The sequence below is a fragment of the Pavona decussata genome, unplaced genomic scaffold, assembly GCF_977016875.1.
Source record: "Pavona decussata unplaced genomic scaffold, jaPavDecu1.1 SCAFFOLD_191, whole genome shotgun sequence".
NCBI classification, from domain to species: Eukaryota; Metazoa; Cnidaria; class Anthozoa; order Scleractinia; family Agariciidae; genus Pavona; species Pavona decussata.
This window is the reverse complement of record NW_028145600.1, coordinates 223,611-249,923: the sequence shown is the minus strand read 5'-3', so window position 1 is coordinate 249,923 and position 26,313 is coordinate 223,611. Positions and strand designations below refer to the sequence as shown.

At 37.5% G+C, this 26,313-nt stretch overlaps 1 protein-coding gene across 6 annotated transcripts in view; it reads right to left on the bottom strand.

The window, feature by feature from the left end:
* The window catches only part of LOC146462116 (small G protein signaling modulator 3-like), a 48,450-nt gene extending 22,383 nt beyond the window's left edge, over positions 1–26,067 (bottom strand). For 2 of the 6 annotated variants that reach the window (XM_085086055.1, XM_085086056.1), the window contains exons 1-12: positions 25,897–26,067; positions 14,449–14,639; positions 7,113–7,176; positions 6,514–6,647; positions 5,717–5,794; positions 5,109–5,168; positions 4,678–4,734; positions 4,065–4,199; positions 2,643–2,759; positions 1,641–1,781; positions 802–885; positions 7–102 (exon numbers count right to left, since the gene is read on the bottom strand). In XM_085086055.1, coding sequence (XP_084942181.1) covers positions 7–102; positions 802–885; positions 1,641–1,781; positions 2,643–2,759; positions 4,065–4,199; positions 4,678–4,734; positions 5,109–5,168; positions 5,717–5,794; positions 6,514–6,647; positions 7,113–7,176; positions 14,449–14,639; positions 25,897–25,972 — 1,233 coding nt within the window. In that variant the 5' untranslated portion in view covers positions 25,973–26,067. Of the gene's footprint in view, positions 1–6; positions 103–801; positions 886–1,640; positions 1,782–2,642; positions 2,760–4,064; positions 4,200–4,677; positions 4,735–5,108; positions 5,169–5,716; positions 5,795–6,513; positions 6,648–7,112; positions 7,177–14,448; positions 14,640–16,599; positions 16,770–20,135; positions 20,366–25,896 lie in introns of those variants that run through there. The other 4 variants (XM_085086057.1, XM_085086051.1, XM_085086052.1 and 1 more) reach the window with 3 other exon arrangements.
* Positions 26,068–26,313: the final 246 nt, after the last annotated feature.

The window sequence follows — 26,313 nt, the reverse complement described above, 5'->3', positions numbered from 1 at the left end:
AAATACCTCTAATAACTGAGCTGCATCAGTGACATCACCAGGTATATCTGACAGAGTGTTGAAGATCTGCGCTGAATTGTCCAACTTTAAAATTACATCTTCCTGTAAATCGGGGTAGTAACAAGCACCACATCACAAAATGCCCATTATGATGAAAATACTAACATTAAAGGAAAAGGTATACACTTGTATTGGAATCAGAGCTGTCAATAGGGACCGTAACCCGACACACCTAAGATTAAGATTACTAAAATTACTTCATGTTGTGGGTGATCCTTGGTCCGTAAAATTGTTAGTTTAATAACCATACACATGAAGCAAAACAAATTAAAATTTATTTTTAAACCTTGTTCCAGAGTGCAGGAAACTGCATGTTTTTCTAAGGGTCTAATTTTAAACATTTTCTGGGGGTGCATGCCTCCCCAATTCATAGAAGCTCAGGTCACTACAAGCCTTAATTCAACTGATGGACATTGGTAATGTATTGGGTAATCTAAAATAATGTAAAACAATATTTCCTACACATTCATATGTAAAGCTGGCTGCCCAAAAATACACTTCATTGGCACTTTATCCATCCATCTACATGTACCTACCCAAATGATCTCATAATCCCTTCCTTATACCAGTCTTCCCATAGTTTCTGTAATGGGGTACTGCTCATATTCATGTCTACCGTGAATGACTTGTATATCAATAATAGTCAACTCAACTTCACCTTGTTGAGTATGTTTTCATGGAAATTACTGGTATCCTCAACACAATTATTACAAAGACAGAGTTTAAAATGAAAATGCTAACCTTCATTTTCAGCATTCCAAGTGTCATTCTGAACAATGTCACTGAGCCCTCATAAAAGAATATATCCCAGATTCTTAACAGGATCTGCGACAATTAATAAGATAAGCAAGTGTTTTCAAATTACAGTATACTCTTCATACATGCACTGTAAAAGTCTCTTATGTGGTGGAAACTTGCATAGTGATACACTCTTCGATTGAAAAAGTTGGCTATGATATAAAATTAGCAGCCTGGCAAACAAGTTTGTGTTCACAGACAGCCAATTTGCCCTGTGTAGCCCTTATTGAAACCTCTGACTGAACAAAGCTCAGTGCCTCCTAATACAGAGAAAGTTTATGACTATAAAGCAGGAAAAGCACATGTTAGCTAGAGGATTAATTATCTCTGAAAATATAATGCATCGATCCCTCCCCCTCCCCCAAGTTTCGTTTTGGGTTTCAATAGCCCTTGCTAAAATTGTGTTTTCCTGCATAGTCATAAGCCAAACAAAATACCTTTGAATTAGAAGTTTCTCAGACCATCCTGAGATGCGCAGAACGTATGCGCAGCAGCACAAGAAGGCACTGTTCTTAAACCAATAATTTATTTTACAGTGACTGTCAAGACCTGCATCACAGGTACACCGCAAGTTTTCTTCACAGTGAACACAAGATTTCCATTCCAAATCAGAAATGTGACTCACAATTATCAATCTGTATGAACATCTAAATACTTACACAATCATTATGATAAATCTCTTGTACACCTTTAATAATAACTTAAATTACTTGCTACAATGAACAGTTCTACATCATTTTTGTATGATCATTTATTAAATTGACTTGCTCACGTAACCCTACCTTTGTGTGTACAACACTAGCAAAAGCTGTCAGGAACCAGTGAAGTGTGATGAGCGACAATTCTATGTCATGATGTTTTAACTGTTCATCCATAGGTGGAAGATAGCTAACAATCAACTGCCGCAAAACTCTCTGATCAGCCTGTGAGAGATTTGATTCACATAGCTGCATTATAACCCAGTCAGAATGAGATGATAACAAGTTTTAAGTAAATTCATCAAACATGCACTGTAAGAACATGTACCACTATACAGACCTGCTAACACAGTTGCGTAGCAAACAATCCTATCAGCTTACTAGTGGAGAGGGGAGGAGGGCATGATGGGGTCCTACTGTCAAATTACCCCTGACAAGTGAAATGATGCTACTAACAATAACCACACAAAGAAAATGATGACCAATAACAAGCTGCTGCAAAAATTGTGATATTACATGATATTACAACAAGAAAAACTTAGAAACCATGATGACATAATCAAAGTATTCAAAAAAGATGAAAATATGTTTTCATGAAAACATATACATTGTTAAACATTCTGTGTCAAGTAAAAGTATACTTGATAATAGTCAACCAAGCCTGTTGTTCACCCGGGGGTTGGTATATGTAGCTGTACATGTAGGCAATTGTGCCGCACCAAAGGGTATGGTTTCTTAGCCATTTTGGTTTGAAAATGCGTATAGATTTTAACCGCTTTGGTTCAAAAGTCATAAAATGGGAATTGGAGTTTACAGAAAGGGGTATGAATTCCAGAGACCAAGGTCTTAAAAAGGGTACTAGAAAATAACACATTTTGGTCTGGGGTCAAAGTTTGGAGAACAAAGTTGCACTGAGCCCCCATCAAAACTTCTGAGGAGTACCCCCCATCCCCACCATGGGTTTGTTCTGAGGAGGTCACCAATCATCAGACTGTAAAATTCTAGCATGTACGTCAAAGAGAAAACAAGCAATGGACAACTGTAATTGTTTATTACACAAGTCATGTAGCTAAATGTAATTCCCACCTGAACACCAATCAAAGTACTTGAATAATATGACGTAGGAACAAGATCCTCTACAACAGTGCACATCAACCAGAATGCATCTTCTTCTTCAACAAACAGTAGTAAAGATGCCACAATCTGCACAGTAAAAAGCACTTCAGTTTAGAACTCTAGGGAGATTGTGCAGTTCCAGGAAATATTCATACTCCCCCACGGAAGGTTTATTTTTGCACCTCACCTCCCCATAAAATTCCAGTTTAGCTTGTTACTTTGCAGCGTGCAAAGAAAGTCGTGTCCGATAGCTCGGGGCTAGTGGATTCTGACCATCACTTGCCCGACGGGCAAGTGAAGTATGTTCCAATGACCACAAAATGTAATGAGACTTTGAACAGGTACAAAATACAGTTTTTACTTAATGTAAATGTAGAAATTTTCATAAGAGGTTAACTAGTCAGTTAGATGTGTTATATTGTGTTCAGGAAAAACAATTGCAAATTTTTGGAACTTCTTGCTGCTTGTTTCACCTTAATTCTTTACTTCATCATTTAATTATCAGTTGACGTTTATAATGAAAGAAAGACAAAGGCAATCACGACCAAGGATTTTACCAGGGAATCATTGTGCCAATGTGTTAAGTTTCTTACCAGGCCAACTGATAGTTCACATTTTTACCGTTAATTAAAGGTTTCGTTAAATTATGGTGGATTATCAATTATTAAGAAACAGCTAACTAATTAACTAGTCGGGTAATAAATAATCACCTAATTAAAACACATCGTGAATAAATTAATACCACTTGTGAATTTTTTTTTTTCAGGCTAGTTAAAATGGCTTTCGGGCTAGTACTGACATGCTAGCCAAAGCTTGCCCGAAGGGCAAGCTGTAAAGCTGACTTTCTTTGCACCCTGCTTTGCTTCAAAAATTCTAGCTTTTAAGACCCCCCCTCCCCCTAGGAATTCCCAATGGCCATTCATGGGGTGGGGATCTATTTTTTCTGGAACTGCACATTACAAAAAAAGTGAGTCAAATGAGGTCAAATCCCCTTATCTTGGGTGATTATTATCCTTTCTAGTATAGATAATTATTATCATAATTATATTACTTTTACCTGTCTTGAACCACACAGGGAATAAATTTGGCAGGGAAAGATTGCCCACAGTCCTATACACTGACATTAATAATTATATAAATCATTATATATTGTTACAATTATATTAATTATTATATTCACCACTACATGTACATTGCTGTCATACTAGCCAATGAGGGATAGGACATTTATTGTTATTTTGTACTCCTACACATCGAACAATGACCGAGCATGAATAGAGTTTGAGTCACAAAATGTACATATAAATAATGTATATTAATTATTAATTTATGGAGCTGTGTGTGAATCTTGCCATTTGACTGCAGGTGGTTAAAGTTTTTTTTTTCTCTTACCATGCCCATTCCTTGACAGTAACCAATATCTGTGTACAGCCAAGCAAGTGATCTTAGAATCCTTCTAAGTCGCAACAGCCCAGTGCTTGTTTGTGATGAAAAGCATGCATTGTTGGGCATGGTTCGCATTAGATCCTAGGAAGTAAAAAAAAAAAAAAAACAATAAATTCAAGGAAACAATAAATACCTTTTACTAACCGAGTTTGGGGTCCATACTGTAAGTTACGGACCAACTTTTTTCCCATTGATTTATGGCCCAAGTGCAAAACGTAAAAAATGAGGATCCACAACTTACAGTACAGACTGGGAAAACATTAGGTTAGTAATATATTTATTACATCTCTGTGGTTAATCAGGCACGTGGGAAAGGAACAACTTCCAAATTTAGTGAGCCGCGGTACAGTGAAATATGGCCAGCAGAATTGCCCAATCACACCGCGCGTAGTAACTGAGAAATACAATAAAGTAACATAATGATTATAGTTGAAGCTCAGAATTAGGAGAACTGTAGATGAGAAACACAGTTAAGGAAACACCCTTACAAGCCAAAAATAATCAAAGTGTATACAATAATAATATCAATTATTGTGAAATACAGGTCAGTCTGTCTTACCTTTTCAATTTGCTTCGCTATAATAGAATTTTCGTCCGCACTTGCTCTCACAATTTGCTAATAATGGAAATTAAAGAAATTTTATTAAAATGAATGTTTACAAGGTACAACAATAAGAGTGTGTGAAATTTCCAATTACCAACACAACGCTGTCTACTAAAGTGCAGTTTTAAGTTATATACCTTACGTACAGTGAATCAATTTTATCTACTCAGTACTAGATAATTTGAGGAAAAGCAGCAAATTCCCACTAATGATGCATGGGAATTAAATTATCTGTACATTACCACTCACTAAATTATCTCACCAAACAGTGCCTCTCACTCACTAGGCTTCATACAGTCAGATAATTTTTTTAAAACATTAAATTAAAAATTGATTTTGACAACACACAAATTATACATCAATGTACACCTTAAGTAAAACTTTACCTTGTAAGTAAAATCGCTGCTGATTTTCTTCTGCAGAGCTCCTGAAATTCTCATCCAGATCTTAGAAAAACATTAAAAAAATAGACAATACTGAATCCTGTTACGAATTTTTACATGACTTGTCCATCATGTAAATGCTTTGTTGTACAGTGTATTCAACTGTTTTAGGAAAGAACAAGAGCCAATCTTCAATCTGAGAATAATGTTGGAGCATTAGGATGCTGCAAAGATGAGAGACCTGACGCCTTCCAGTGATGTTACTCACGTTTGTATGCTGTAAATCAAAGACTCAACATCATGCAGTGCTGAAACACACATACTGTAAGTTGAGTTTGTTGTAGGCTCAGACAAATTAGCCTTTCCAGAAATTTAAACACCATGTCTGATGAATAACTAAATGTAGTTTCTTCAAAAAGGTAACAACACAGTACTGAAAATGATTGTTACTGTGAAATCCTTGGGCTTGAGAATCATCAAAGTTGGTTGGTGCCAATTTTAAACAGAGATGATTGACTTTGGCTATTTTGGTCACCCTTAATGGATGGTGATGCATGTTATTAATATACATGTTTACTGGCAAAAATGAATGGCATCAAGTCAGCACTCACTGGGGCTCTCATGCTGTGCGGAATCCCAAGATAAACAAGTTCTCGCAATTTGTCTGAATGAGGGAAGCTTGGAGACACCTGAGAAAGAACACATGGAAATTAAACTAAATCAAAACAATATTGTGGGTAAGACAAATCCACACATTGGCCAATTTTACTAAATAAATGTAAATGGAAACTCTTTAATTTGGTTAGCTGAGCTCCTGGTCACATGTGAAGCAAACAGGGCCTAAACGTTTACATAAAATTTACTTTGGATGGCAAAAACTAATGACAATGATGGTTTCTGAAAATGATGACTCAATATTTAAAAAACAAAAAACCAGCTATTAAATAAATGATATGAGGCATCCAGACTAGTAACTGGCACATGGAAGGTTGTGGGTTTGATTCCTGCTGGAGACTCGGAAATTTTTTTCGAGAATTTCCATCATGTACATGTCATCTATTTCATAGCATTAGGTGGAGAAAAAGACCTTCCTTCTTTAAAAATCGCTGAAATGGATAGGTCTGTTTTCAAATAAAACTGATCAAAAATGGATTTGGGTGGACAGGGCCTATCAGGCTGTCCCCGAACAATCAGTATTATCTGCAACAGCGCACACAACTGACATGCAACACTGAGTGTCCTGCCCAGATTGAGTAAACTAAGGAAGTGTTATCTTGGGTGAACACACACTCAAAATACTACTAATGCACATACATGTACTGTACAGTATAATTAATACTGTCTGAAACATTGCAATGAATGGTGAGACCTGGCCTTTACTTAACACTGAACACGTGTACACACACACCTTGTCCCATGTCATGTCGCCAACATCTTGATTCTGAGTGAACTCCAAGAAAGCTGTCCATTTTAGTCTCACTCCTTCATCTTCACTGGTCACAAAACTACCTGGGTCAGGGTCTTTGTGCTCAAACTCTGAATCTGAATAAAAAAAAAGCATGAAGATGCATGGTACAGTCAATAAATTGGCCATGCATACAATATGTATGTTTGTTATACAGGTCACAGATATTAGATGGGCCCCTTTATAAGAAAACTGTTAATAGCACCTTGAACCTAAAGTCAAAAACATGCACAGGTAATTTCAGACAGGATGCACTGTATCAACATGCAAATTCTCCTTAATGTTCTCCAGCTATTCCTTATGGTGCTAGTTGGGAATATTTGCTTAGACATCAAGACATGTTATCTTTGGTGATCATTTCCTTTATTCTCATGACATGTGTGTTTGAGTATGCAGTGACATGGTAAGGAGAAATTAGATGTTAAGAGCCTTAGCTTGTCTGGCTACAATAATTATATGCTACCCACTGTCTTTTGCAATAATTGTGTTTGACTAGTTTAACAGAATTCTATAATGGTGCAAGAACAACAAATCCACCATACCTCCATCAACCATGAATCCAAATTCATCGTAATGTCCTGTAGGGCGATCCCCAGCATCCTCTGTCTGAAGAGTTTCAAACACATGGGATCAGTTATTAAAAGACAGTTTAGATGGTGTTTAACAAAACCAAGTTCTAAACCATTTTCAATTTTGCCAACAATCATATCTACACATTGTCTACTGCTCATGGTATAATAAGATGACTTGCATCCCAGACTAGAAAACTATTTAATCTACTTTAATAAACTAAACCTCTTATAGTCAGAATATAACTTATGCAAATTAACAGTAAAAAGAGGAGGGATTGGGGAGAGGGAGGAATTAAAACATCTGGAGAGGTTTCTTTGTTCTGTGAATTTGTGTTTCTCATTTCTGATTGGTAGGTTCCTTGACAAGCTATCAACAAAGTCATCTCTGCCAATCATTGTCTCATCAGACAATCTGAGATCATTGATCAGAAGTTTTATAACGCATTTGCGAGGAAAAGTTTTTGAAGAAGCATTACTGAAGTGGCTCAGCGGATTGTCAGCTCACCAGATGAGTTCAGCATTTTGATGTACATGAATAATTAAGCAGCTGTATTTTTATTATATATTAAATTATTTTACTGACTTGGCAGCTCACCAGTCAAGTTTAATATACAGTATTCAAGAAGGACTGGCAAGCTGTCAAGCTACAACTAGTTGCAAAAAGACTTGAGACACTGTAACATATTTGGCCTTAAATGAAGTTGCCGAGATCACGTGCTTTCCATTCCCCCTCCCCCCCTTATCAATGTTGTTAGCAATGCAAGATGACGCTCAAAATTTGGAGGAACAACTTTGTATGGAGGGGAGGGAGGGGGGTACTGTCATGTCTCACAGATTTATGAGCGGCAGCAATTTGAAGTGGTAAAGGGCGATTTTTGGTTGGAGTGTCTCACTATTTTTGCAACTGGTTGTCTGAGCGCTTTGACGCTGTATGAGCATTCTGTTAGTTTATGGATCGCTTTGGGAAGTGGTCTACGTTTGGCTATTTGTGAGGGGTTTTGGCAAAATTGGGTTTTATTGGTGGATGTTTCATGGATTACAAATGGCAGAGGAAGAAAGGTAATTTTGGGTTATTTTTGGAATGACGTCATAGCCGCAATTTTCATTGTTTTCAGTTAGCAAGTCAGAAAATATGCCTAAGTTTGGAAATAAAGAAGTGATATAAGGCCATTTTCGCTTGTGCGGTCTGTAAGGACGTGATTCAAAGTTATTTACTGAGCATTAACGTCAAACAAGTTTATTTACGTGCATAGGTTGCGCCAAAACCGTCATTAGATTTCGGAGATAAGCGTTTGTTGACGTTCTTGTTAGGGACATAAACACACGTTCTATTGTGATCGCGTGCCGTTTTAAGGGGAAAACCAGTTGCTTAGAAATGAGTCTTGAAAATTAGACCTTTGTGAATATACATTGTGATACACGCTTATTTCAGCAAATTGCTTTAAGCTAGTTACATTTTTCAGGACGTGTTTGCATTGCAATTACGACAGGTGAAACTTACACGTTCGTAAATTAAAGTGCGGCGAACGCGAGTTTGCCACTTACATGGTTATTTGCTACTCTCTGAACTTGTTTGCAATGGAATTTCTCAAAGCGTATGGCAACAGTGACTTGGACACCACGGATACAGAAAATAGTACAGACGCTGGAGGAAAAGCTAGCAACACGGGTGCATCAGAGAGAGTTATGAATGCGAGAGCTGTTCGGCAAGTGTATTTAATCACCTACAGCCACGCCGATTTAGAAAAGTTTCCCAGCAGATATTCTTTCGCGGAAGCTGTTGTCCGTTCTTTTAACAGTTTTAACACAAAAGTTGAACACTGGGTGTGTTGCGGTGATTGAAAAGTCTTTCGGACTTAAATTTCCTAAAGTGAACTGTTTGCTAAGTAGGCTCGAATTTTGCAGTGACGGTCTACACGGTCTACCATAGCGAATGACTTAAAAATAGATAACATATCATATTTCTTACTGTAGTGATGGTAGACCGTGTTGTGATGGTAGACCGTCATAAAATGATACATAACACATGGAATGCTTTCACCCCTGACTGTATTTTATCGTTGGCCATTTATAACTATTTAGGATTGACTACAAATGACATTAGTGCAAGTGTTTTGGTTTTATTGTGATCTTGCAAAAGTCACGCATTCTCGACGTGACATAACCAAATAGTGTGACATTGTTTTCCCTCAGTCACAAAATAAAGCAAAGACTTGTGTTTAATACTTTGTGGCCTCATTCTCCCCTAGACAATTTTTTCTTTAGTATTTAGTACGGCCGCCTCTACTGTTTAGAACTAAATCTAATCGCTTATACATTGACCCGATAGTATTGTCAATAATTTCTCTTCGCACCGAGTATAGCGTACTTTTCACTCGTTGCGCAAACTCTTGAAATGACTCAGATGTCAGATGTGATGTTATCGCTTGTCTCCTTAACTCACGCTTTACTACATTAAAAACATTCTCGATAGGATTTAAATCGCCACTGCGCTTAGGAATAGCAAATAATTTGCCCCCAACGTCTTTGACAGCTCGTCGTGCCTTTGCACAATTCAAAATAGGACAATTATCATGCACAAATAACTTAGAACCTTGTTTACCGCTCTTTGTAAACATTTTCGGAAAATTTCTACGCACAAATGCAGAGAAGTAATCCCCATCCAGTTTATCATACTGTTCACAATAAATGACCCCTTTCCGATATGAGATAGCCACAATCATTTTCACAACTCTACCCGCGGAGCCCACATGCGAACCCTTGGCAGTGCACGAGAGTCCTTCATTCTGTTTACGCCAAACTTTCCCCTGAGGTGTTCTTGCATCGTCCAACGGATTGGTTTTGTGATAAAAACTGACCCCATCCAGGTAAAAACAAATGCCATTTTGGAAAAAGTCTTCCGGGTAGGTCCTTTTAACCGTACGAGCAAATTGACGACGTTCACTGTAATCTTTGTCCGTTAAGATACCTTTTTTTCGAGCCTCCATGAAGCGATATCCCATCCGCTTTAACATACGATTTACTGTCCACGAAGATACGTGATGTAACCCTGATTCAGCTCTTATTCGGTGGCATGAAAAATTCCCTTCTTGCTTGCGCAGCTTGTTGATATTTCGTTCAATAACCCTTTCCTCTCGTCCAGTTATTGTCGCAAGTGTTTGTCGCAAGTGTTTGTGTTTAAACAGCAATAAACGGACGCCCGAGATATACCACAGAGATGTACTATTTCACGCACAGTTAAATCGCTTTGCAAACGAAGACATCTCACATACGCTTTCGTCTGTTTATCTATATGTCCGCGATAAACCATTTTCTTTTACACAACGGAAGAAAACAAGAAACTCCGTAACGTCACAAAGAGCGAATTGACAATGCCACGAATTCGAATGGCCTATTTAGCGCACTTCCACCCCAATTAGAACCCTAAAATGTCCAGTGATGTACTAAATAGATGTTGTATTTTCCAAATTTAGGTCAACATCATTTGTACGTTCCTCCACATCCGAGAAAAGGGCCTGGATGTTCACCCCTAACTCAGACAACTAGTTGCAAAAAGACTTGAGACACTGTAACATATTTGGCCTTAAATGAAGTTGCCGTGATCACGTGCTTTCCATTCCCCCTCCCCCCCTTATCAATGTTGTTAGCAATGCAAGATGACGCTCAAAATTTGGAGGAACAACTTTGTATGGAGGGGAGGGAGGGGGGTACTGTCATGTCTCACAGATTTATGAGCGGCAGCAATTTGAAGTGGTAAAGGGCGATTTTTGGTTGGAGTGTCTCACTATTTTTGCAACTGGTTGTCTGAGCGCTTTGACGCTGTATGAGCATTCTGTTAGTTTATGGATCGCTTTGGGAAGTGGTCTACGTTTGGCTATTTGTGAGGGGTTTTGGCAAAATTGGGTTTTATTGGTGGATGTTTCATGGATTACAAATGGCAGAGGAAGAAAGGTAATTTTGGGTTATTTTTGGAATGACGTCATAGCCGCAATTTTCATTGTTTTCAGTTAGCAAGTCAGAAAATATGCCTAAGTTTGGAAATAAAGAAGTGATATAAGGCCATTTTCGCTTGTGCGGTCTGTAAGGACGTGATTCAAAGTTATTTACTGAGCATTAACGTCAAACAAGTTTATTTACGTGCATAGGTTGCGCCAAAACCGTCATTAGATTTCGGAGATAAGCGTTTGTTGACGTTCTTGTTAGGGACATAAACACACGTTCTATTGTGATCGCGTGCCGTTTTAAGGGGAAAACCAGTTGCTTAGAAATGAGTCTTGAAAATTAGACCTTTGTGAATATACATTGTGATACACGCTTATTTCAGCAAATTGCTTTAAGCTAGTTACATTTTTCAGGACGTGTTTGCATTGCAATTACGACAGGTGAAACTTACACGTTCGTAAATTAAAGTGCGGCGAACGCGAGTTTGCCACTTACATGGTTATTTGCTACTCTCTGAACTTGTTTGCAATGGAATTTCTCAAAGAGTATGGCAACAGTGACTCGGACACCACGGATACAGAAAATAGTACAGACGCTGGAGGAAAAGCTAGCAACACGGGTGCATCAGAGAGAGTTATGAATGCGAGAGCTGTTCGGCAAGTGTATTTAATCACCTACAGCCACGCCGATTTAGAAAAGTTTCCCAGCAGATATTCTTTCGCGGAAGCTGTTGTCTGTTCTTTTAACAGTTTTAACACAAAAGTTGAACACTGGGTGTGTTGCGGTGATTGAAAAGTCTTTCGGACTTAAATTTCCTAAAGTGAACTGTTTGCTAAGTAGGCTCGAATTTTGCAGTGACGGTCTACACGGTCTACCATAGCGAATGACTTAAAAATAGATAACATATCATATTTCTTACTGTAGTGATGGTAGACCGTGTTGTGATGGTAGACCGTCATAAAATGATACATAACACATGGAATGCTTTCACCCCTGACTGTATTTTATCGTTGGCCATTTATAACTATTTAGGATTGACTACAAATGACATTAGTGCAAGTGTTTTGGTTTTATTGTGATCTTGCAAAAGTCACGCATTCTCGACGTGACATAACCAAATAGTGTGACATTGTTTTCCCTCAGTCACAAAATAAAGCAAAGACTTGTGTTTAATACTTTGTGGCCTCATTCTCCCCTAGACAATTTTTTCTTTAGTATTTAGTACGGCCGCCTCTACTGTTTAGAACTAAATCTAATCGCTTATACATTGACCCGATAGTATTGTCAATAATTTCTCTTCGCACCGAGTATAGCGTACTTTTCACTCGTTGCGCAAACTCTTGAAATGACTCAGATGTCAGATGTGATGTTATCGCTTGTCTCCTTAACTCACGCTTTACTACATTAAAAACATTCTCGATAGGATTTAAATCGCCACTGCGCTTAGGAATAGCAAATAATTTGCCCCCAACGTCTTTGACAGCTCGTCGTGCCTTTGCACAATTCAAAATAGGACAATTATCATGCACAAATAACTTAGAACCTTGTTTACCGCTCTTTGTAAACATTTTCGGAAAATTTCTACGCACAAATGCAGAGAAGTAATCCCCATCCAGTTTATCATACTGTTCACAATAAATGACCCCTTTCCGATATGAGATAGCCACAATCATTTTCACAACTCTACCCCCGGAGCCCACATGCGAACCCTTGGCAGTGCACGAGAGTCCTTCATTCCGTTTACGCCAAACTTTCCCCTGAGGTGTTCTTGCATCGTCCAACGGATTGGTTTTGTGATAAAAACTGACCCCATCCAGGTAAAAACAAATGCCATTTTGGAAAAAGTCTTCCGGGTAGGTCCTTTTAACCGTACGAGCAAATTGACGACGTTCACTGTAATCTTTGTCCGTTAAGATACCTTTTTTTCGAGCCTCCATGAAGCGATATCCCATCCGCTTTAACATACGATTTACTGTCCACGAAGATACGTGATGTAACCCTGATTCAGCTCTTATTCGGTGGCATGAAAAATTCCCTTCTTGCTTGCGCAGCTTGTTGATATTTCGTTCAATAACCCTTTCCTCTCGTCCAGTTATTGCACGAGGCCTCCCGCGTGTCCCGCGTGACTGTCTGTTCTTGTCGCAAGTGTTTGTGTTTAAACAGCAATAAACGGACGCCCGAGATATACCACAGAGATGTACTATTTCACGCACAGTTAAATCGCTTTGCAAACGAAGACATCTCACATACGCTTTCGTCTGTGCATCTATATGTCCACGATAAACCATTTTCTTTTACACAACGGAAGAAAACAAGAAACTCCGTAACGTCACAAAGAGCGAATTGACAATGCCACGAATTCGAATGGCCTATTTAGCGCACTTCCACCCCAATTAGAACCCTAAAATGTCCAGTGATGTACTAAATAGATGTTGTATTTTCCAAATTTAGGTCAACATCATTTGTACGTTCCTCCACATCCGAGAAAAGGGCCTGGATGTTCACCCCTAACTCAGACAACTAGTTGCAAAAAGACTTGAGACACTGTAACATATTTGGCCTTAAATGAAGTTGCCGTGATCACGTGCTTTCCATTCCCCCTCCCCCCCTTATCAATGTTGTTAGCAATGCAAGATGACGCTCAAAATTTGGAGGAACAACTTTGTATGGAGGGGAGGGAGGGGGGTACTGTCATGTCTCACAGATTTATGAGCGGCAGCAATTTGAAGTGGTAAAGGGCGATTTTTGGTTGGAGTGTCTCACTATTTTTGCAACTGGTTGTAGCTCCAAAGGTATACCTCAAACATTACCCATATTCTGTGGGTATCATTTTACATGTACATACTAGCTAGGCGGAGGTGTCACTCAGCGTCATGACATAGGTGTGAAAGGTGGCAATTCTAATCAGATCAAAGATTTCTATGCAGTTTCTTTCTTCTTCCTTCTTGCTCTCTGCATCGCAGCTTCTCTATATTTATTTCATTTGAGTCAAATGTATTTTGATCTCCATTGCATAATTATTGACTACTTTGAAACTTGCACCAAAAAAATACCAAGCTGATCGCATCCACCTGTTCCAAATAAACAACCCTCTCTACTTCCTACCAAGGAAATGAAATTCTTTAAGGGAAATAAGATAATGGCAACCTTAATTTTAAATTAATTGAGAAGAAGCATTTCATCAAGATGTATGTGTTGTAGGTTAAAATTAATCCAGGTTAAAATGATTTCAACCTAGGTTGATTTGTATTTTCCTTTGTTAAGGTTAGGTAATTTACATCTGAAACAAAGGAAAATACAATTCAACCTAGGTTGAAATCATTTTAACCTGGGATTCATTTTAACCTGCAACATATGTATGCACCTGTTGAATTCTTGAAAGGATATCCTGTGGCCACATGCTGGGAGTGAGAGCAGAGAATGGGCCTCCAATAGCAGGTACAAAGGAGCCACTGACTGGAGTGCTGCCACTAGCGACATGAATGGAGGAGTCATCCCATGCAAGGGTGTTATCATGTCCACCATCTTCATCCTCGTCTTCACTCAGTGTGGGAGCTGAAAATAAAAATACCGTCCTGCAATTAGCTAAAAAATAATATTAAATACATGGCTTCCATTGTTTTTTGTGGTCCCACGCTCTCTTGAACAAACAACAGGTGTAAGTGTGCGACTGTGCTAAAGTTGTTTGCATAGATCAAGGTCAGGAAAAATCATAAACAAGTTGTCAAAGCACTGAATATAAATTAAATAAATTACTAACAACTGTCTTTAATGACAAAATGTTGAATTTACAGAATGTTTATGTCAGTTTTTGTCAGATGTTTTAGAACAACAAATGTATTGTTCTAAAGGGACAAGAATGTTGAGCTTAAATTTCTGCGATTATTAAACTCATATTCATTTTGTAGTGAGATATATGTAATCATTCAAGAAAATTGTGATCTTTCATTATCACATGCTATAATTATTAAATTCTAGCTAATACTTTAACAGAATAATATTTACAGGTGATTATAACTGAATTTTAATTTATGAACTTAAAATAGTTTACCAGACAGTTACAGCATATTATTTTGTATTTATTTAATTTTATACACTCAGAAGTTAAATCCTGCCGAGATATATATTTAATGAGAAAACTACAGGACGCACACTGAACAAAGTAAAACAAAACTATGCTTTGCCTTACATGTATTGAACTGTAGACCACACTAAAAGCTCCAGTAAGAGAACCTTTCAAAACTACCTAGTACATATTCTTGTTTTTTAAGACCAATGGCTCACAAGCTTGTCAATGAAAATTAATTATCAACAAATTTTTATTAAAGTAAAAGATGTATAATTTTTGACAGCAATAAAAATTAGTAATATTAATAATTCTAGATCTTCTGGTACTAAAATGGGCAGGAGCTGAAAAATGGCATATAAGGGTGGTCAGGATGCTGACATTAAGATTCAAAATCTTGACGAAAAAAAATTGAGAAAGATGCATTTATCAGTCACTGACAGTCCAGGCATACTGGGAAAAAGACAATCCAAGTTCTCCCAACAAAAGGAAATTTTGAAGAGAAAAACAGGAGGGACCTTAAGAAAAAGCACAGAAACTAGAAGCAAAGGCTGTGGTCCTGAATGGGGGATTCTGGACTGCTCATTAGGTTGAGCACTAAAATAAGTACAATTCATAACATCGTAATGATTAAATTAATTTCTACCTAAAAAGGGATTAATCAAGATTGAAACTACTGTACATGTATTATTCACTTGCCAAATTTCTTTCACTTGCATGTAGGACCTTTAAAAATCCATTAATTTTTTATCTATTCACAAGTTCTTGTTCACTTAGTCTTAATGAGTGAACAAACAATCAAATTTAACCATATTTTTTTTAAATAAAAAACATTGGACACATAATTTTAAATGCAAATTAAATTATTGTGTGAATCATTTACAAATTTGAAACAAAACATTGATGGAGCTTTATATTGTGCAACAGAGCATTTTTAGCACCCACTCATTGTTTAGAAGCTCTAGCAATCTTTTAGAATACTGGAAATTAGCCATAGGAAATAAAGTAACATAGAACGTTTTGCATTTTCAAATTAAAAGCATTAATGATACATACAAGATAAATTCTTCTTGCAGATTTTACATTTCCCTTCACCATTCGCAACACAGATCTGAACTCTCAGTTTGTAAGGACTCCACACAAGGACTCTAATCCAACTAGGCCAAAAACTGAGCATGCACTGGCCAGCCATGTATAGCGGCGTACAATGCAAACCATTTTACTAATTTATCACAGCAGTTAAAGTTTTCCATCAGCTACAATGAAGCACTGAACTTGCCAAAATTTCCCTTTTCCTTAGAGAGATTCAGGAATTAATTTTACACACATCATTGAAGCGAATTCGATTTCCCCCAGTCCTCTTAAAAATAATTTACATTTCCAACAGTGATTTTTGTAAATAAATTTAGCTGAAGCCTAAAAATTAAATTGCATGTGATGTGGCAGTACCTGAGAGAGTTGCTTTGTTTAAACAAAACACAACATTTCGTATCAGTTGTTTGCTCCCAAATAAAGCAGGCTTTTGTTTCTTTATGTCCTTCACCACCATTTGCATTTACACTTTGCAGTCTAGAGGTTTCATTTGAGCAATGCAATATTTTCCAAAATGGCTACAGGAGTCGACTACAAGATGACAGCTCACAAAATGTATTCAAGAACTTCCAAAAAAGGCAACAACTGATTTGCCAGATTAAAGTCAATGAAGATTTAAATTTCAAATGCTATTTTAGAATCAATTTTTCTGTCAAATGAGCAAATTAACAAACATGTATAGATCTGCAACCATGGGTACCACACCAGCCAAGGAAGAATGCGCTGCAGCTGGTCGGACTGTATATTTTGCCTTGATTTGCTTGACTTTAACTTTCTTTGAACAGCAAAAATCAGCATTAAAGTGCATTAAAACATAAGTTTTGTAATTTATACATTCCACTTATTTCACTTAAAACTATTTTTAACACTTACAGTTAAGCAAATTTGAATTTGCAAACGACTTTTTTCCAGTGACATTTAGAAAGAAAGAAATATAAATTTATGCCAAATCTCTCTAAAGGAACTGTACAGTTTAAATGATTAAATGGTAACCAAGTGTTTCTCATAACTTTAAGCTCACAAAATGTTTCACATCTATTGTGCATGGTTCCAGAAAATACAAATATCCATACACCCCCGCCCCCACCTCCCACAGAAGAGATTGAAAATTCCAGGGGGCTGGGAAGGGGTCTCAAGGGCCAAAAAAAATTTAATGTCCACAGCTGTTTAGTGGGGGGGGGGGGGGGGGGTCTTAGAAAAATCCCTTCCGTAGGGGGGAGGGGACATGGGTACTTTCTGGAACTACACAATTTGTGATACATGTATATACTTGTAACTCAAACCAAATACTGTGTTTGAACCTGAATAAATGTAGGCTCAATAGACCCTTCTCCAAAATGGCGGCAACAGATTTGAATGAGTTAAAAATGAACTGAATAAAAATCTGATACCAGCACTGGAAAGAGCACCTTTACTTTAGTATTTAGCTTCCAAAGTTTCAGCATCTTAGGTTTTATATCAGCTTTGGAAATGTAAGATGAAATTTGACAAATTTACAGATGTTTGTATGACTGGGGGTACACGTCAATCCTCAGTCATACAAACATCTGTAAATTTTTCATTTTTCAACTTACATTTTCTCAGCTGATATTACACCTGATATGCTGAAACTTTACAGGGTTACTAAAGTAGAAGTGGTCCTTCTTGTGCTGGTATACGTTTTTAATTTTAACTTATTTGAATTTTCGGCTGCCATTTTGGAGAAGGGTCTATTACCAGCTTCTATTTGGGAAAATGAGCCTGTGCTAGCGCTCCTCCCCCAGAGTCTCGCAGGGAGGAACAAAGACTGGACTCAAGAGAGAGGTAGAAATTGATCCTAGAACAAATGTCCCACCCTAGTTAAATGGGTGGCTTTCCATAAAAACGGCAAAATGAGCGCACTGCCCTCGTGTCAAAAGCCGATGTACATGCGGTTTCAAGCAGTACTGTATAAAAAGCGTAGCCTGTTATATAATTATTATACATGTACACTGTATACGTACAATTTCACTGTTTTGGTTGTTCCCTGTGACACTAGCTGGATCTTGGTATATTGCCCACCATCCCTAATACCCCTCCCCCTCACCCCACCCAGCTCTCAAATTAGCATTCCCAATTCAACTGAATGATCAAGTGAGATATGGTTTGTGTGCCCTGAGGCACTTCACTAAGGACATGCAAATTCATGCAACAGTAACATAATAAAAGACAGCTAGTGTATTATAATTTCACAGTGTCCCTGACATGGTCGCTTTCTTGAGTGTTTCTTGATCTTGGCCATCTATGCTACTCTAGGAGGGTGAATTAAGTACATGACTGTACGTTGGACGTTGTTGTCTTTGAGGTCCAAAATGCGAAGTGATGATGACACATGACACTGGAATTACATCATGATTTCAATCTTGGATGTCTAGATTTCCCCAAAAGTTCAGACAACCACCAAAACCTTCCAAAGAGTAATTATTAACCAAAACTAAAAGAAGAGCACTCAAATGACCTACGTGTACAGTGTATGTAAAAACAGGAAGGAAAGTTGCACACAAATATTCTAAATACAGATGAAAAAGTTCCTTGCCAAAATTATTTTGTTTGCCATGATCTGTGTGGTCACTGAAAATATATTTACACATTGGCTTATCACACAAAAATGTTTAATCCACAGGCAGATAAATTTCTGAAATATTCACAAGGCTTGGTGGTGCTTCTATACATGTACATACATGTATTATTAAAAAGTTATAAGTAACAGTAACATCCAAAGCTACTGTAGTCTGCATACAGTAGGTGGCAATCCCCCTCCCCACCCCCCTTTCCCAGGGTTAAGTACTTCAACACTAACTATAGCTACAGCTGTATAATCATGTGTTTTTTGGGCAGATGTGGCCTTCTAGGGAAATACATGTATCTGGTGACATTTTGAAACAAATTTGTCTTCCATTAATTTTGAACAAAGACATTCTAAAAACCAACTTTGGTTACCTAGTGGTAACATTTATAAGCCTGTGGCCAATATTACTCTTCAGGTAATTTTTAATTATTAATACTTTCTTAATGCAGTATATTCTGTAATAATAAAATATGGCACTACTATCTAGAAAGATCACAAAATTAAATGCCCAAGAGAGATTGTTAAACGTCTCTTTTGAGAGAAATCAACTTGAAAAAGCTTCCTGACTAAACCCTCAGGTGTTAGCAAGATTTAATCTGATATGCATACACTACAATTTTTTTAATAAGATTTTACAAAACTATGACCCATTAACAACCTCCTTGGGCTTCGAATGAAAGAGAACGTTCTCTTAGTAGAGTGGTATTCATGGATAAAAAGGAAAGAATATAATTATTTTACATACTAGACATTACAAATGACCACCAGTCTAGCTGCTGGGATTCCATTCCTCGGACACTAGTACAGTGTATATTTTGGTTTGCTGCTGTCAAATAACTTGAGCTGTTAGTTGCAGGTCTTATCCCCACATAAATATTAAATATTAGAACCCTCCCCATTACACTTCGCAAAGTAAAACTCACTCTTGGCAGTGCAAACAGCAGAAACAGTGAGCCGTCTGAGCGATATCAATCAATTACCTTAGTGACATTTTCAGCCGTTTTATTCTAACACACATGAAAACAAACATTAAAATTACGACAAAAACACAATGCCTGGATGTTAAGCCAAACGCACCACAGTGACCTTCCAAGAAAATTAAAATTAAATCAAGGCTGTCCCCTCAGAAAATTCCTAAGGGCGCAATACACAGGTGTTAAATCCTGTAGTGTTGGAGTACAGGCTGTGAAATTTCAGTGGCCCTTCATCCAAACAACAGGCAGCCATGTCAGTTCCATAAGGAAGTAGCCTAACCTTGTAACTGGTTTAGAAATTTCAGACTCAAAAAATACAGTTAAAATCTTACCTGGTCTTTTACGGGCAACAACTTTGTTGAAATTGCCATGCATGTAAACCGAGGGATGACACTCTAAACAGCATTTGATAAATGTGGGATAAAATGCAAGTAAAAACATGGCTAACGTCTCATTTGCTTTTTTTGTCAAAAACTGGAAACACACAGTGCTACAAGGGAGAGAAGACTGTGCATTGGAACAGGTTCTTTATCACATTGTCTTCAAAACCAAAATGCCAGGCTCTGTACACCATTCATTCTTTAAACACAAGCAGCCCTCCTGTTTAGTTCAAGTCAATTAAATTATAAACCACAGCCTGCAATTTATGCTAATAATTTCCAACATAATTATTTGGTACATGTATCACAGTATGACTCACAAGAGACCAATTTCGATAAATTAAAATATTACAATTCTAGTAAAAATGACCATGATTATACATCTTAAAATCTAAAAACGTTCTCTGGCCAAAAATTGTTTAAAGAAATAAGCTTTCGGCTACCAGACTGTGCACAGCTTTTGACGAATGATAAAAAGTGCGTGAATGCATGAATATAAATTATACATGTACTAAGCACAAGTAAGTGCGAAAAAATAGTAGAATAGTAAACTCATTACTAAAAGCTATTTTAAAAGGATCGAGTATTGTCAAGGTAACAGCATGGAATAATTATTGTTAGCTGCCTCATTAGTCATGACAATGTGCCATGACTCAAGAGTTATTCACACTCAGTAGTCTCCTTTATCAATATTTATTACAGTGTACATATAATGTCTTAATACAGCAATACTTACAAAGTAGCACAAGAATATGTGAATTCAGTCATACTCAGCACATAAAAGAATCAAACTTTAAATGTCTTGAAGTACACAAAATTTTGCATTTGTCATTACCACTTCTCACTCAGCTATAGAATGTAGTTTACAAGTCATGCTTGCCATGGCAATAGCATTGTGTACTTATAAACAAAGCTTGCACAGAAAATTAGTTAACAATGCTCACATTGCCATGTCATTCACTGTTTTTTATCCCATATGAAGGAGTGGAATTACATTTTGAAGCTTGCTGTATTGTGTAGCCCTTTATTATGCCCCTAAAGGTCCCTAAAATCTGAATATTCTGCTGTAAATTTTGATTGTGACATGTTTTGTGTTTTCATTGGCAGTATAGCCAGTTACACCACAAAGTTTTTAAAGTTTTAGAGCAGTTTTCTGATTTAAGTGTGTCATATTAAATTAAACCAAATCCAAAGTGCATGTACATGTTAACACTCTCACCAATCACAACAGACACAAACAGCGCAACAAACCTGGCAATCAGAATTGAAAGCAAATGAATGCACAGGAAAAGCATGCAAATAAATTACGTCTGGCTTTGGTCTTGTTTAGGATTGGCTGATAAAGTGGCACAAGTACATATATTTACCAACCAATCACAGCACATAGTGTAGAAAGGCAAAACCAAAGAACACGTCCCTAATTATTACTTCCGACACTCATCTGAAAAATATTCTCAAAGTAAATTTCAACAGGTTGTTATACCATAGACCCCAAGTGACCAGCGCCAGCCAGGTCTGGCCCGCATTTGAATGTTTAAACCCGCTGACCCACCGTGACTGAGTAAAAACCCGCATTTGTGTTCAAGCCCTGAATTTTCGATAAAATCAGCCAGTTCCTAAAAGAGTCTTAATTTTCATGTCGTGATTCCTACATATGACCAGCATTTCGGGTTCTCAAACTTGTGGTCTATGTTGTACTGTACATGTACATCTGAATATGGCAAACAAATTATTTGCACATCTGAAATACAGTAAAGTTATTATTATTTCAGAATGGATATGTCACTGTTACAGTGTTCATTATAGGAAGAAAAATGAACAACTGATTATTGAGAGTATAAAATTAATCACAGTTTTCTTGTACCTGCAACTTAACAACTTGGCATTTTGGATTTAGATTTTGAATATTACAATTGATTCAACATAACCAACACTGTTACTGCAAAGGTTAAGGTTACTTCCATGTTTCGCGAGTGCCTTCAGGAAAATCTAGCATACGCGCGCTGCTTTCGATAAAACCACGGAAAACTATATATCACTGTAAAGCTGATAAATTGAAGTTTGCGAAAATATCAATGTTTTTTTATTTTGTTGGATACATAAGCGCTCAGAGGCCTGCAAACTCAATACTAGCGACGTGTACCTAACTGAATTACCCACTCTCATGTAAAGGCGCACAACTAAACAGACTGCACAATATCAATCAGGAGATAATAGGCTAGCAAAGTGTGTCAGGCTTTTTCTTTATTCCTATTGATTTGTGAGAAAACCCATCCTAACGATGGACAATGGAAAATTTTTGTAGTCGCGCCAGATGTTAACACGTCACAGGAAAAATATTTTGAATTTCGTAAAAGCCTGACACACTTTGATGCATTAATATCTGATGACCATTTTGGTCAAATTTCGTTGAAATCTGGCAAATCTACATACCCTATTAATTCATTTGAAGATGGGGAATTCGCGCAAACACAAAAGCCGTGTTTTTGGCCGTGAAACATTTACAGAGTTTTCGCAACTCATTAAAATACTTGTCAACGCGCTCACGCCGCCGGCCAATCAAACACAAAGAAGCATTCCCTGGGGAGTTCTGTAGATAAAAAGAAACAATCGAAATTCCCCGCGGAAGCATTTAGTGTTACTGTAATATTGTAAAGCGATTTCTTTATGGGAAAAGTTAAGTCTGGCGCGAGAAAGCCAGCGGCGAAACCAAAACAAAGAAGAAAATGGCAGATAGACGCAGAACATGAAACTGGCAGCCCCAGCGGAGTTGACAAGAGACACGCACTTCTCACCCCTATCAGTACACGAGGCTGCGCGCTAAAGTTCGCTGCTTATTTTCAGCCGGTCAACAACGGCGAAAGTGACTGAATTGTTGCCGGCATCTTCGATTTTGGACTCCGAACTGATGTTTGACTCTCCACTATCCGATTTCTTGTCCTCGAATTTCTCTGCTGCCGAGGCAGTTATTTTTATCCGGCTTGCCTGATGTCTTTTGACAAGGATGGGTTTGAAAGAAAATCTGACTGGTTGTACAAAGAACCCTTGTCGCTTTCCGCCAGCTGAAGTTTTTAGGCTTCGTCAAATGATTTTTTGACCTTCTTTGGGCCCGTTTTTTTCGTAACTTTCACCCAAGGCGATTTTTCTAGTTTCGCTTTCTCCATAACAACCTTTTACACAATGCTTGAATCCAAAATGGAACGCTGTTTCACAGTAAAATTTTACATACAACGCCGTGATATGTGATGAACACGATGGCAAAAATATGCAAATTTGCTGGTTATTCGAGATTGCGGGTAAATTTTGCCGCGTAATATATCAACACAATCCCGCAGAAATTGGATTATGACACCTTCACTCGCTCACCACGTTTCCTACAAAACTTTGTTTTTCAGATAGCTCGCGTTCTTTTTGAGATTTCTAACGGCCATTTTCTCAAAAACTTTGCATCCCTTTCTTGTTTCAACAATATCTAAAAAAATTTATTTGAGAAAAATTCAACCTTCCTTCCCTATAAGTAACCTTAAGTCAGCCAATAACAAGTATATTCTCCTTGATAGCTGAGTTGATCGTTTGTCTCACGATTGAGTCACATAGATGTGGATCACGACGTTTCAACCGCTATACAATGTACATTTACTGCTGGTCTTCATCAGGCGATGGTGTCGACTGATTGACGATTGACGATTAACTCAGCTATCATTTCAAACCATGATGACGAACACCTTTCATAATATATTCTCCTTATTGTCTTCCAAAAGAATATTCTTATGGTGCTACAGTCAACTCTCTCATAACGACCTTAACTTCTCGTAAGCGACCACCTCCCGTAAGCGACTTTGTTTCTCAGTTAAATACTGTTTTTTCAAGAGCTCCCTCGTAAGCGACCACCTCTCAAATTTCTTAAGGGACCGCGAGCACTTTTTAGGCCAGAAATTACACATATTCTTTTGTTTTCTGTTTAAGCGACCACCCAACATAATCACATATGATCGTTAGTAAATCATTACTCAGAAGTGACAAAAGTTCAATTTTTAATGACACTACCCTGGACTTCTGACAGATAACAACAGTTTACAGACAGAGAAGATGGCTATAATTAGATCTGTAGGTAAACAGGAATTGTTATGTGCAGTGATCTGTTCCAAAATACTATACAAAGTTTCATCAGAAGAATGAATAGATGTGAAAAAATCAAATAAATTAGTTTCTATTTGCCTAATTTTAGCTGCTAAGGTAATATTTTTATGTCATTAATTAATCAATCCAGTATTAGACTTATTTTGTTGATCTTTCCCATAAGCGACCACTTTGTCGTGCCCCAAGGGTGGTCACTTACTAGAGAGTTGACTGTGTTTGCAGTTACGAGAATTAGTTAATAAACACCAAGACATTTTATTCTGTTGATCATTTCATTTACAATGTAATACATACTCATGACCTAAAAGTTTGCAAGTAAATATTGGGAATTTAATGGTTAAGAAATAAAATTCACACCCTTCAAGCCAATTCTAACAAGTTCAGTGTTTAATATGGTCAATATATTGAACTGATGTGATGAATATGAATCAGGAACTTTTTTACTTTGTTAAAATATTGGAAAGATTTTACACATGGCCCCAAGCATTGATTTTACATGTACGGCACTGTCACACTAACCCTCTTCCAAAAAAGGCAAGTGTGAATAGAGTTTGAGTTGCACAAATGTATACATAATAAATGTATGGGGCTGTTCAGAAATCTTACCAAATATTGCATCAGTCAGTGAACAGGAAACAACACACTTTAGTAGAAGGTCATATTCAAAATGCCCCAATATACATGTATGGAGAACTTTGAACAGAGACAAGGTACAGTTGTATCTTGGTATAGACGTCTTGTCAGTCACAACAAATTATTTATCTCTGACTGCAAAACCCAAGTGCAAAATTTTTATTCCATTTTAAGCTGTCATTTAATACAGAGAGACTTGTTGCATGATAACCCTGATATCGACTGAGAAGAAGACAATAGCTACCAATAATAGAACAATATAATAAACCAATCGAAATAACTGTATTTCTGTAAGAATAAGAAAATTACCATAAAGGAAGAAAACAAGATAAAAGAAAAGCCTGACCTACATTCAATTCGATCAGTAGGATTAATTTTTTTTTTCCCAAAAAATGCCCAGAACGATAGATGTTTAGTTTCAAGATAATCAGCTCTATCTAGAACAATACAATAAGCTTATTAGTAACATCGAACGGATTTTCTCAAATCAAATTAACAGCATCAAGTTACACACGTCCAAAAACACACTCCACTTCCTTGTTTAATTTCGGAAAGGTTTCATCATGTATGAGTGAAAACAGTATTACAGAAGTGTTATAAAAGCAAAACACGCTATTAAGCTTAAATCTAACACAAAAAGAGACGGAAGATACGTGGATTTCCTTCACCGGTGCTGCTCGGCTACAGATGTCAAACAGTTGTCTAAATTACAAGCAAGTTCACACGAGTTTTCACTCTGTCATACAGTCACGTAACTTGAGTCTTTCGTCCTGTGTTTCGCTAACAATCTCAGTTATTTTAAACTACACGCCTGAAAAGTTTTTCTGATCTTCCTACCTCATTATTTATTTATCCCTTCCATATGATCGCGATACAAAGGTCCAGCGATTTGAATGAAGCTGTGACCGTTAAAGTTTCCGCATAAATCTTGGCAACATACCTTTTATACTGAACATGCTGTAGCCCTCTGTTGATTTTCGTTCGCTGCTGCCGAACACCTGCTTGGCTAACTCCATTTTTCGGCAAACCTTTGCAAGACCACAACCTCACGAAACAGGGCACCAAAACACACAACCATTTTCAAAATGGCGGCCCACAGATTGACCGCTTACGTGACGTCATCAGTAGTAGCCAATCATATTACCCCGCGAAGAAACCAGAATTTACAAGAGACCGTTGCAGGGGCGGGGGAGAAGACTCGTCAAATTTTTGTATCTGAATCATCCAACAAAAGTTGACGTCACATCCGGTCAAATTGGCGCCCGGCAGCCTCTCTCGGCGAAAAGTCGAATTATGGCGTCCGGGTCAGGCATGATTTCTTCGGATTTTTGAGCCATCCGTATCAGGAATTGTCAAC